General features: G+C 38.7%; 2 protein-coding genes across 2 annotated transcripts in view; one reads left to right on the top strand and one right to left on the bottom strand.

The window, feature by feature from the left end:
* MYLK (myosin light chain kinase) overlaps positions 1 to 13,787 on the top strand; it is a gene marked incomplete at its 5' end in the record, with an annotated part of 274,919 nt that overhangs the window by 35,064 nt on the left and 226,068 nt on the right. The window lies entirely within an intron of this gene.
* On the bottom strand, positions 8,329 to 8,583 carry LOC307052990 (small ribosomal subunit protein eS27-like; the record flags this gene model as incomplete). The annotated part of the gene is made up of 1 exon (XM_079704198.1): positions 8,329 to 8,583. One exon carries the CDS (start codon positions 8,581 to 8,583, stop codon positions 8,329 to 8,331), a length of 255 nt encoding a protein of 84 aa, XP_079560324.1.

Genomic DNA, 13,787 nt, shown 5'->3' with positions numbered 1-13,787 from the left:
AATTATGAAAAAAAGCATAAATAAAATAAGATCAGATATATATAAAAATTAAAATGTGAAATGAAAACTAGTTATTGAAATAAAGGTACAATAGATAGGGTACACTGATTCCTAGCTACCACTGAAGTAAGTTAACAGATTGGAAAACAGTACAGAGAAACTTACCCTGTAAGTTTAGAGATATGAAAGATAAATTGACCGGCTTCAACATTCTGTAATAAAAGTTACAGAGAGAACAGAGGGAATGAAAGAGAAGCAATATTTAAATACATGGCTAATAATTTTCCAGAGTTGACTAACTACGAGTTCTTGGATCAAAAGTATCTCCGAATACTACGGAGGTTAAATAAAAGTTAACCCACAATTACACATATTGCAGTGAAACTGCATACTGTCAAGGGCAGGGGCAGACCAGTATATGAAGCTGCTTGGGCTGCCATAACAACATGCCATAGACTGGGTGGTTTAAACAACAGACATTTATTTCTCACAGTTTTGGAGGCTGGGAAGTCCAATATCAAAACTGATTTAGTTTCTGGTGAGAACTCTCTTCCTGGCTTGTAGATGGCCGCCTTCTCGCTGTGTCCTGACGTAGCAGGGAGAGAGAGAATGCGAGCTCTCTCCTGTCTCTTCTTAAGGACACTGATCCTATCTGATCAGGGCCCCACTGTTATGACTTCATTTAACCCTAATTACCTCCATAAAGGTCCAGTCTCCAAATACAGTCACATTCAGAGTTGAGGCTTCATCATATGAATTTAGGGGGGACACAAACATTCAGTCCATAGCAACCAATTAAAAATCAGAGTTAAAAATATGTCATGTATAAATAAATGACTAATAGATGTTTCAGCAGCAGGAGAAGTAAGAAAACAGACTTACAACTTCTAAGTGTTGGACCTAGAATACTATGCCTAGATAAACTATCCTACAGCAGTGAGAGAAAAATAAAGACCAAAGGTATAAACTCAAGACTCTCATTAAAAGAACTATTAAAAGATATACTTTAGAAGGAAAAAAATCAAACAGTGAGAAAGGATGCACAATATAAGAAACAACAGTGAACACAGAAATTGATTAAATATATTTATATTCATTTAACTGTTAACCTATGTAAAAAATTCCTGAGTGTGTGTGTGATTTTAAAATATGATTAAAATGAAAATTAGGCGCCAATAGCAATATGGGGCAGGCTATTCTTGTGGGGGAGGGATGTTAAAGCCATCAGAGTCAGGAAGATGATAATTAAGGACTATGTAAAAAAAAATTATAATTGTATCAGTTGAGGTTTGCTGCATAACAAACCACTACAAAACTTAATGGCTTAAAAGAAACACTATATTATTCAGCTCTAGAATCTTTGGAGTAGCTGTGTAGTTTTAAAAATCTGGGCCAGCTCAGCTGATCTTGACTATCACACACGTCTGTGATGGGCTGGTGGCTGGCTAGATGATCTAGGATAGCTTCAATGTCTGGAGTTGACGGCCTGCATACTGGGATGCCTTAGTTCTCTTCCAAATTGCCTCTCATCTTCCAAATTGTCTGCTGAGGTTGTTCACATGATAGTCCAGGCTTCCAAATGCAGCCAGAGAGCAAGCCTCCTTGTGCAAGCACTTTTTAATCTTCCGTTTGTATTACATTTACTTGTTAGCAGAAACAAGTCACGAGGCCAAGCCCAGATTCAAGGGGTGGAGAAACAGACTCCACCCCTTGGTAGGAGGTAAAGAATTTGTGGCTGCTTTTATTTTTTTTAATTAAAAAATTTTTTTTAACATCTTTATTGGAATATAATTGCTTTACAATGGTGTGTTAGTTTCTGCTTTATAACAAAATGAATCAGCTATACATATACATATATCCCTATATCTCCTCGCTCTTGCATTTCCCTCCCTCCCACCCTCCCTATCCCACCCCTCTAGGTGGTCACAAAGCACCGAGCTGATCTCCCTGTGCTATGCGGCCGCTTCCCACTAGCTATCTATTTTACATTTGGTAGTGTATATATGTCCATGCCCCTCTCTTTGTCCCAGCTTACCCTTCCCCCTCCCTGTGTCCTCATGTCCATTCTCTATGTCTGCTTCTTTATTCCTGTCCTGCCCCTAGGTTCTTCAGAACCATTTTTTTTTTAGATTCCATATATATGTGTTAGCATACGGTATTTGTTTTTCTCTTTCTGACTTACTTCACTCTGTATGACAGACTCTAGGTCCATCCACCTCCCTACAAATAACTCAATTTTGTTTCTTTTTATGGCTGAGTAATATTCCATTGTATATACGTGTGTGGCTGCTTTTAGAATCTACCACACTTTGCTCCTTGCCCACAAATTATTCACATTTCTCCCACTTTACATGTCTCATCCTACATATAGCATCAGGCTAGAAGGATGCAATCTCATGATCTTATCACATCAGGATGAATGAGGATCCTTAGATGTGGCTCCTTGGGTAAGGTGCCTCTTGATTCAGAGATCTGTGAATTAAAATGACACGTCACCTTCTCCCTGCACAGCTGACATAACAGTGGTGAGACAGAGGCAGGTTAACTGAATAGACGCATCCCTTTGAAAGGGGGAAGATCAGAGGATACATAAAATCACTGGTCTAAAATTCCCCCTAGGCCCTTGGTTAGGGCTCAGTTCTGCTTCCTGGGAGTGCCTTCCCATTCCATTGCTCTCCAAGGCCCTAGACTCCATTCTCTAGTCCCTTGGTTCCCCATCTTGAGAAATCTTTCCTTTCCATAAGAAATGGCCATGTTAACAGTTCAGCAGCTTTCTCCTCTGGCTTCCTGCCCATAGGTAGTTGAGAGCCTAGAGACTTCTTTGCAGTTTAATCAATCTTAGTTCCCTCTAGTCCAAGCTGATGGTGCTTTTGCTGGTATAGTTTTGTTTTGTTTTTTTGTTTTTTTAACATTTTGGGCTTTCGGTGTAACAGATTATAGTCTACTTTATTCAACAAAAGCTATACCCACAATTATTTTTTTCTCTAGATTTATTCACTGTGATTTGGGATTAGGCGTCTGTCATGCCTTTTTGTCTAGTTGAGAAAGTATACTAGGCACTTTCTTAAATCTTTCAGAGGTCCTAACAAGTGGCCATACCCTTGCTTTTCTCTTTGTCCTAAGGTCTCCTTTTACTTTGAGAATCTTTTACTTGAAGACTATTCAGATATGGGGAGACTGGAGATGAGAGTTTTATTTTCCAACACAGCAGGCCCTGGGCCCTCTGTATTCCATCTAAATTCTGGTTGCAAACTGAACATTTCCTTCTTTTGCCCATTCTTCTGTCTTGCCATATTTTATCATATGCAGTTAAGAGTACCCAAGTGGCACTTTCCAAATTCTCTCTGGAGATCTACTTAGCTGTAACCAAAAGTTCATTAGGTTCATTTTTTTTCCTCTCAAGTTACTGTCAACTTCAGTTTTACCAACTATTCTGTCTCTACATAGTATGAGTCATCATTTTCCAGACCTTCTACAGCAGGTGGGTTTTTGGGTTTGTTTGTTTGTTTGTTTTTTCATTTTTGCAACCTTTGCAGTCTGTTTCCTTACTGATTTTCTGGTCACTGCCCTATTCCAAAGCCAACACCACATGTTTTAGGATTTTGTTATGGCAGCACCCCACTCTTGAAACCAATTTCTGTATTAATTAGCTTTTACTGTATAACAGACCACCCCCAAATTTAGGGACTTAAACCATGGCCATTTTCATTTATATCACTACTTTTTGGGTTGGCTAGGTGGTCTTTCTGGTCTGGACCATCACAGTTGATCTCTCAGTTTAGTCAAGAAAGCTTTTCTTTCAGGAAAATTTATGACCTTAAATACATTTATTAAAAATTTAAAAAATGAAAGATAGTTGAATATTGTATCATTTAAAATAGTATTTGGCTGTGTGTAAATGATCATGGGTTAAATGACCTAGAGGTTCAACCTTGTCATGTAACAAGAAGTGTTTTGTCAAACTCAAGTTCCTGTACCGACGCACAGTGAGGCCAAACAAACTGAAACATCAGAGTTTGGAGCAGTTTATTGATAAGAGGGTGCCAACCAAGAAGATATGAGACATAGGTTTTTCTCAGATCCATCTTCCTGGCTGTCTGGACTATAAGGTTTTTAAAGGCAACATTTGGGCTGAAGGTTGTGGAGGGCATGATTTTCTTCTGATTGGTTGGTGGTGAGGAAACAGTGTTGTGTTTCAGGAATCTTAATCACCAACCTTCTGGTTCCAACCAGTCTGGGGTCTCTGTGCTTGTGGTCAGCATGTAGTCACCATCCTCCACCTGGGTGGGAGTCTTAGTTCCTGCAGAACAACTCAAAGATATGCATCAGATGGTTACTTATATCCCTTGAAGAGGAACTAGGACTCTGATTGCTGAACTATTGTTTCTTGACTGCCTTTCCTTTGTTTCTGCATTCCCTCACTTCCCTAATTCGTAACTGGCTCTGCTCTTTGGAAATCAGGGAAGGCTTAGGAGACTAAAGACTTTTTCTACAAACAAGAAACGGGACACAGAAAGGCTTTTGTACCCGGGATGGCGCTGCAGGGTCCTGCTCGGTTTCAGTCCCCCCTTTTCTGTGATACTTCTCAATCCTGAGGGAAACTGGTGCAGGATAAAAAAGGAAATAAAGTTTTGGTTGGAGAGGTTAATCATAAACTTTGCAGAGGTGAAACCGCACACCTCAGATTGGGACTTGAACCCAATCACACCTCAGATGGGACTCAAACCCAGCCAAAATTTAGACTGGGACTTGAACCCACTGTCTTTTCATTGAAATCGCACACCTGGTCTCAGGATTTAATGAAGCTTAGGTTCTTTATGTCTCGTAGCAGAAAGAATTCAGTGAGAGACAAAGTGATAGGTTAGAAATGGATTTATTTAGAGAGATACACATACCATAAACAGAATACAGTGTTGTCTCAAAAGGCAAGAGCAGCCCCCAAATATGGGATGGTTAGTTTTTGTGGGCTGGGTAATTTCATAGGCTAATAAATTGGAAGTATTCCAACTATGTTGGGGAAGGGGCAGGGATTTCCAGGAATTGGGCCACTGCCCACTTTTTGGCCTTTTATGGTTGGCCTTGGAACTGTCATGGCACCTGTGGGTATGTCATTTAGCATGCTAATTATTACAGTGAGTGTATAATGAAGATCAAGGTCTACTGGAAGTCAAATCTTCCACCATCTAGGGCCCAGTAGGTTCTAACCAGTTTATCATATTCTGTTCTTAATGGTTGTATCATTCTTTTAATGGTTGTGCCCTGCCCTCTTCCCTCCTGTCTCAGAGGAACACAGTTTTATGGGGGACTTAATTTCATTTGGAGGTAGACAGTTCAAATCAGATATAGAGGTTCCATGATGCCATGATAGCCCAGGCTCTTCTACCTTTTGACTCATCTAAACTTAGCTTTCATACTCATGCTAGCTGCCTCATGGTTGTAAGGTGGCTGCTCTACTTCCAGTTTTGTATGCACATTCCAAACATGATGAGGAAGAAAAGGACAGGTTATGAAAGAGGCATGTACCAGCTGAGTCTGCTATCTGTAATTAAAGAGTTTTCCTGGAAGCCCTACCCAGTAAGTTCCACTTATATGTCATTGGTAACAGGTGTGTCATATGGCATTTCCTAGCTGCAGGGGAGTCTGAACAACATAATTTGTTTGTCTTTTAGCTTGGCATATTGCTTTCCCAAACTTAATAGCGGTTATGCTAATAAAGAACAAAGGGAGAATACATATTGTGTAGATGACTAATACTGTCTATACATGTCCATCTCAAGAAGATAGACAAGGAAGAAAATAAGCCTTTAGAAAAGTAAAAGTAAGGAAACTAAGAGGACAAATAAAATGAAATAGAAAGCAATTTAGAGGATCAAAAAGAGTTATAAAATAGATAAATCCCTAGTTAAGTTTTTTTTTTCAAAAAAGAGCTACAAATAATATTTTGAAAGAAAGGGATGCTTTCTTTCTACATAACTACAGATGCTAATAGATAATAAAAATCATAAGATTATACTCTGAAGAATTTTATGACAAAATTTGGATTGGGAAAAGACATAGTTTTCTAGATAAATATAATTTGCCAAAACTACTTGAAAAAATATAGAAAATACCAAAAAGCAAAAATCATTAAAGAACTTAAGCTGATAACCAAGACCTCATCTCTCCAAAATGTCAGGCTTAGGTGGTTTACATTTGTACTTTATTCAACTTCTAAGAAGTAGATAATCCTAATATTAACAAACTGTTTAAGAGAATAGGAAATTAGGAAAAGCTATCTACTTTTACAATGATAATATAACCTAAATACCCAAACCAGACAAGAAGAATACAAGAAAGGAAAATTATAAAACAGTCCAATTTATAAACATAGATGCTTATGGAATATTTGCAAATCTGTTTCAAATATTTACATTCTAAGTAGAGTTTATGCATGAAATTAAGAATGATCCAACATCAGAAAATATGTTAATGTAATAAATCATGTTAATAGATCAATAATACCTACAATCTGTAAGAAACAGAAAAAGTAGTTGTCAGAATTTAGTGCTTGTTCATGATTGAATAGACTTCTCAGGAAACTTAGAAGGGAGTTTCCTTAACTTGATAAAGAGCATCTATCAAAATATTCCAGCAAAAATTATCCTTAACAATAAGACTCTAGGCTTCTTTTCAGTAAAGACATGAAAAAGATAAAGATGCCCTTTCTCACCATTTATATTCAGCATTGTACAGGAGATTCTAGCCAATGCAACAAGATAAGAAAAATGTTGTGAATGTTGGAAAGATATGTCCTTATTTGCATACATTATGATTTTCTTGAGTTTTTTTAAGTAGAAAATATATAGTAAGAGCTTGCCAGTTTCCCTAGACACAAAATCAACATGTAGAAATCTTATTCACCGGTAATAACCAATTAGAAAAATTAATAAATAAAGGATCCCATTTTCAATAGTAATAAAAGCTTCAAGATACCTAGTAGTATGCCTAACCAAAATATGTACAAGAAATTTTTGGAGAAATTACAATTACTGAAAAGAAAAAAGTCTTAATAAATGGGAAAAAAGGCAGTGTTCATGAACTGGAAGACTCATTATAAAGATGCCAGTTGTCACCAAATTAATTTATAATATGAATGCCCTTCCAAGTATGGATGACGACGTGGAGCAACAGACTCATTCACTTCTGAAAGGAGTGTAGATCAGTACAACAGCTTTAAGAAACAATTTAGTGGGCTTCCCTGGTGGCGCAGTGGTTGAGAGTCCGCCTGCCGATGCAGGGGACACGGGTTCGTGCCCCGGTCTGGGAAGATCCCACATGCTGCGGAGCAGCTGGGCCAGTGAGCCATGGCCGCTGAGCCTGCGCGTCCGGAGCCTGTGCTCCGCAACGGGAGAGGCCACAACAGTGAGAGGCCCGCATAACGCAAAAAAAAAAAAAAAAAAAAAAAAAAAAAGAAACAATTTAGTTACACCTTTTTTTTTTTTTAATGCTTCAAAGACACAAGTCTGAAGATTTATTGAGGACAAGGTTATATACAAATCAGAATGTTCCCTAGAAATGACACCTGAATAAAAAAGGACAAGTGGCCCCTGGATATAAGAGGTCATTGGTGATCCAAGGAAATGTTTTAGGTTAGAGGGATTAAAAGTAGAAGTTGAATCACTGTACATTGTCACAAACTTGGTGAAGGGAAGCATGTTACCTGGAGTTAAAGTGCACAGGAAAGGTAACAGGCATTTTAAAGTGGCAGAGAATTGAAATATTCTTTTATAAGCTAAAAAGAAATGAGAGGCTCAATAATTGTAGTTTATTACGTTAGAGAGGTAAAAAGCCAAAAAGAGGTAGAGGAGCCAAGTACAGTTCACCCCTTTTTCTCTGGTAAGAAGCAAAAGAATTTCTTAGAGGGCTAGGTTTTGAGTGCTTCAGCTAGATACTCTTAGGACCACACAAGATTTTAAATGCAGCGTCTGTCCTGGATGTATTAAATAACTATTATCTTCTTTTATTCTGCCAATGCATAGATCAGTGTGAAGATTCAGGTGTCCTCCAGAAGTTCATGGGTTCTTACCAGATTTTCCTCTTTACCCTCTTTGCGGTGTTGGCATCAACAGCTTTCCTCTTTCTAGGTAAGGAGTCCTTATATTCAGCCCTGTGGACTTTTGACTTGGAATCTGCCTTCATTTGATTTCACAGATTACCCCAACTGACTCTAGAGTTGTCCCTGAATACGTGAGGTTGGAACTTCCTAGCAGTAAAACAAGACAATAAACAGGATGTATCCAAAATGCGTTTATTGGGATGGTTTCCCATTCATCTTGATTCTGGGTGCTTTTAGTGCTGCTTCCATCTGAAGGAGCATCCTTCTGTAAGCCTTGCTTTTCCTCCTGTAGGCTGGCAGAGGACAATAGAGCAGCCAAGACACAAAACTACTGTTTGTGCATGGCTAAAGACAGTGGTGATTTTATAGCAACCTGGGCATTTCACATCCATGAAATAGGAATTGGGGCTCTGTACCAGGCACTTCTTCTTGTGTTTCTTCTTCTCCTCTTCTGGAGAGGGATGAATGATATCCTTTGCGAGAGTCATGTTATCATGGGGAGGTCATCTCCAACAGAAAGCTGGTTACACCTTTTAACGCAGAAATTCTAGTCCTAGATGGAGAATCTTTCTTATGTTTCAACAAATGCATTAAAATGTCTATTGCAGCAAAAAAAAAAGAAAAGAAAAGAAAGAAACGGTTTAAGTGTCCATCAGTAGGAGAATGATAATAGTGGTGTACTCATAGAATGAGATGCTATACATCTTATGCACGGGAGCAAAAAGAACTATCGCTATATTTCTTAACAGATGGATCTCAAAAACATAGTTGAATGAAAGAAGCAGGGTATGGAAGGATATGAAAAGAATACTATTTATATAAGTTTTAAAGTCTGAAAAACAATAATAAATAGTGTTTATGCTTATATTTTCTTTTTAGGAATCCATGCAAACATGCCAGGGAATGATAAACAATGAGTTTGTGATGCTGCTTCTCTAGGGAGAAAGGAAAGGGCTTGAAAATGGGAAGAGAGGGCTCAAAAATAGCCTCAAGTGTATCTGATGTTCTTTTTATTGAAAATCTGTTTGTCTCTATGTTGGAAATCTTTCACCATTTGAAAGTTGTTTTATCCTAAATGCAATGAGGTATCCTGGATTGGATCCAGGAGCAGAAAAAAAGACATTAGTAGAAAAATTGGTGAAATCCAAATAAAATCTGGAATTTAGTAAATAATGTACCAATGTTGGTTTTGTAGCTCTGACAAATAAATGTACCATGGTAATATAAGATGTTAAAATTAGGGGAAATTGGTTAAAGCAACTCTCTGCATCATCTTAGCAACTTTTCTAAAAATCTAAAATTATTCCCATAAACAAATGAAATGTTTATTTTAAGAAGTGGGGGTGGAGTTTAGAACACTTTAGAACACTCCTAGAGGGCAAGACCAGTCTCTCTGGTAAGTCTGATTTATTCCCGTTTCATGTTTGGTACTCCCTTAAAGTTCGGAGATCTTAGAGCAGGAAGGGGCTCTAACAGAGCACCCTGTCCAGCCCCTTTCCTCTGGGAGGTAAGACAGGTAAGGTATTTAAAAAGAAACTCCTGGAGACCAGAGAGGCTGAGGAACTCAGTGAGCAGGGAGGACTGGAACCCAAAAGTTTTATCTCCTAGGATGATCTTTGTTCCTACTTCATTGCCTCTCATAATAAAGACAAATGAGGTTGAACAGCCTCCCTTATTTGTTTGTTTTGAAAACCAGAGGAAAAGAATTACATATCACCCAGAAATGGTTTAGGGGACCAAAGACACAAAGTAGAGAGGCCAATGTGAGGTTGGTACATCATTTTGTCTCTTTGTTATGAACTCCTTAGGATTTGAGACTGCCTACCCGCTGAGGGCAGAGTGGGCTGGGATGGGAGGGAACTAAGAATTGTAGAATGTATCTGTGTCCTCAGTCCTTATCAGAACCATCTAGATAGATGTAATTGCCCCCATCTTACAGAAGAGGTAACAGGCTTAGAAAGGTTAAATCGCTTCCCCAAGGTTATAAAACTAATAAGAGGTAGGCCTATTGTGATACGCTGATGTAATAGATTTGTCATGTTTCCTGGAAATAGCTCTTAAAACCTTTGTAATTTCTTAAGTGATAAGAGCTATATGGACATCTTTTGTTCCTAACTCCTTAAGTAGCACTAGAGCATAAAGATGAAATGGGTGATTTTTGTTATTCATAACAAGCCTGTTTCAACCACTGAGTTTATATTAATGAGGTGATTTGTGGAAAGCCCCTGGAAAACCATAGGAAGGGGGATAGTTGCCAGCAGAGCCAGCCAGGTGATTAGAGAGTTGGAACTTTCAGTTCCACCTCCTGACCTCTGGGGAGGGGAGAAGGGCTAGAGATTGACTTAATCACCAATGGCCAATGATGTATTCATTTGTGCCTATGACAGGAAGCCGCCATAAAAACCCAAAAAGATGGTGTTTGGAGAGCTTTTGGGTATACCCCAGCTTTCTGGTATACCCCAGACTCCATGAGACAGAAGCCCCTGTGCTTGGGACTCTTCCAGACCTCACCCTATGTATCTCTTCACCTGACTGTTCATTCATGTTCTTTAATATCCATTGTGATAAACTGTTAATCTAATAAGTATACTGTTTTCTTGAATTCTGTGAGCTGTCCTAGCAAGTGATCAAACTCGAGGAGGGGAGTCGTGGGAGCCTCTGATTTATAGCCAGTGAGTCAGAAGTCCAGGTAACAACCTGGACTTGCAGTTGGCATCTGAAGTGGGGGCAGTCTGTGGGATCTGATGCTCTCTCCAGGTAGATAGTGTCAGAATTGAATTAAATTGTAGGACACTCAGCTGGTGTTGCAGAGAATTGCTTGGTGAGGGGCAAACCTCTACACATTTGGTGACCAGAAGTGAAGCAGAATGTCATCACAGAGTAGAGAAAAGTAAAGGAGAGTTTTCCTTTTACACCTATGTTATAGGAAGCCAGGGCAGACTCTAAGAACTCATATTTAAGGAAGACCCCTCTGAAGTCAGGGAGGATAAATTCCCCAGAGCCGACAGCCACTCTTGGAACAGCTGGGGCTGGGAATGATGTAGAACATAAGCCAAGGCAGAACAACAGCCTGGAACAGACTGAGAAGAGCATCAGGGGAGTGGACATCAGGCCTCCCAGGGCTAGAAGCCACTGCAGATTCTTCCCTCTGGAAAAGAAAAAGCCATGTGGATAAAGCTCCCCACGCTCCCACTCCTCCTTCCTCTGTCCCATCTCAGCTGCAGGGCCTGTGTCTGCTAGCCTTCCAGGGAAGGGCTCCCTAAAACCAAGGGCCTTGTTTTGTTAAGTTGTTGTAGAAGAGGCTCATGTGACTGAAGAGGACTCTTCAGGGCTTGATTGAGGTGATGTGGGTGAAAGTAAACTGTAAATCTCTGTAAATGTGTTTGTTGGGTGAACAGTGTAAATCTGGGAGGTTTGTGAGGGCAAGGGGAGAAAAGTGCCTCTTGAGAGAGGTCTCCCAGGAGAATATGAGATTAGTTGAGGTTCAGTGAATTCCTTTGTTGCTAAATCAAGAAGCATATCTGAAGGATAAGCTTCCTCACTTAGAGTGGAGCATCCCAGACTTGTCGCCATAGTGACAGTGCTCAGATGGAGGCTTTAAAACCAGAAAACACCAGGTCAGAGGGATTCTTTTGGAGCCATGATTCTCCAGTAGAGGACTCAGCTATTGTGTGCTATGGAGGAGAGAGACAGGGAGTTTGAAAAGCTTCCCTTCCTTCCTGTCTCTTGCTGTGGGGCTTTTGTTTTGGTTTTTCTCTCTGAATTGATGTGGCCTTTGGAAAGGGGTGCCTCCCTGCAGAAGGAACTCGTCTTCATTAAAACCTGTGTCAGAAGCTGGAGGCACCAACAATAAACTATCCTAAAAAGAAATTAAGAAAACAATCCCATTTACAATAGCATTAGAAAGAATAAAATACATATGAATAAATTTAACTAAGGTGAAAGACCTATACACTGAACACTATAAGACATTGATGAAAGAAATTGAATAAGACACAAATAAATGGAAAGATAGCTCGTGTTCATGGATTGGAAGAATTAATATTGTTAAATCATCTGTGCTACCCAAAGAGATCTACAGATGCAATGCAATCCCTATCAAAATTCCAATGACATTTTTCACAGAAATAGAACAAACAGTCCTAAAATTAGTATGGAACCACAGAAGACTCTGAGTAGCCAAAGCACTCTTGAGAAAGAAGAACAAAGCTGGAGGCATTACAAGTCCTGATTTCAAACTATATTACAAAGCTATACTAATCAAAACAGTATGGTACTGGCATTAAAACAGACATGTGTCAGTGGAACAGAATAGAGAGCCCAGAAATAAACTCACACATATACAGTCAACTAATCTTTGACAAGGGGTCCAAGAATACACAATGGAGAAAGAAGAGTCTCTTCAACAAATGGTGTTGGGAAAATTTTGCATATCAATATGCAAAAGAATGAAATTAGACCCTTATACTATACACAAAAGTCAAATCAAAATGGATTAAAGACTTAAACAGAAGACCTGAAACTTTAAAACTCTTAGAAGAAAACGTAAGAAAAAAGCTCCTTGACATTGGTCTTGGCAATGGTTTTTTAGATATGACACCAAAAACTCAGGCAACAAGAGCAAAAATAACAAGTGGGACTATATCAAAACTAAAAAGCTTTTGCTCAGCAAAGGTAACCATCAACAAAATGAAAAGGCAACATACAGAATGGGAGAAAATATCTGCAAGCCATATATCTAAAAAGGGATTAATATCTAAAATATATAAAGAACTCATATAGCTCAATAGCAAAAACAAAACAAACAAAAACCCACCACAAAGATATCATAACCCAATTAAAAAATGAGCAAGGGACCTGAATAGACATTTTTCCAAAAATGACATCCAAGTGGCCAATAGGTATATGAAAATGTGCTCAACATCACTAATCTTACTGATAGTGCTGAAGGACAGACAGAACAAAAAGTAATTCTGAAGGAACTGTTACTGTAACTGAAACTTGTAGAAGGATAGAGATTATATATATATATTATTTTATTCTGTTATATATCTGATTCTAAATGTTGAAAACTGACCTAAGTATTCTTCACTAGTTCATGTCTTTATCCTTTCATGTGTTTTATGAATTCCTATAGATAAAATGTGTTTTATGGTTATTAGTCTTACAGACAAAAAGTTCAAGTCCTCTCATTGCTTTGAGTTCTCTCCAGGGTTCAAGCTTTCCTCTACTGTGTATCATAGGGTGTCTGACCCACTAGTTGCTAATGTTATCTGGTAGTGTTATTCTTGGACTTTAATGACCTCAGAGTTTCCATATTACCTCCTTCTATTATAACACAGCATACAAGTAGGGCCTGAGGAGAGTTCTCCAAACCGAGAATTTCAGGACAATTTCTCTATAGGGGGTTCACTAAGAAATCCACAAGAATCATGTAATGCCTAGCAGATGCTCCTTCTCTTTAGGGAAGGCACACATGTCTCTGGGGTGTTGTATGTTTCCAGATACTTGGAAGTCTTCTAGGTGGTTCTTGATGTGTCTAATATGGAATAATCCCCAAAATATATTAAGTGAAAAAAGCGAGGTACAAAACAGTATGTCCTATGCTATCATTTCTTTTTTAAGAAAGAAAGTGGGGACAAAAACATATATGTATTTTTATAACATATCCCTAGAAGACACTAATGACACG

Source organism: Hyperoodon ampullatus (genome assembly GCF_949752795.1).
Source record: "Hyperoodon ampullatus genome assembly, chromosome: 5".
NCBI lineage: Eukaryota > Metazoa > Chordata > Mammalia > Artiodactyla > Ziphiidae > Hyperoodon > Hyperoodon ampullatus.
The sequence above is the reverse complement of the archived record's forward strand: the minus strand, read 5'-3'. Positions and strand labels throughout refer to the sequence as shown.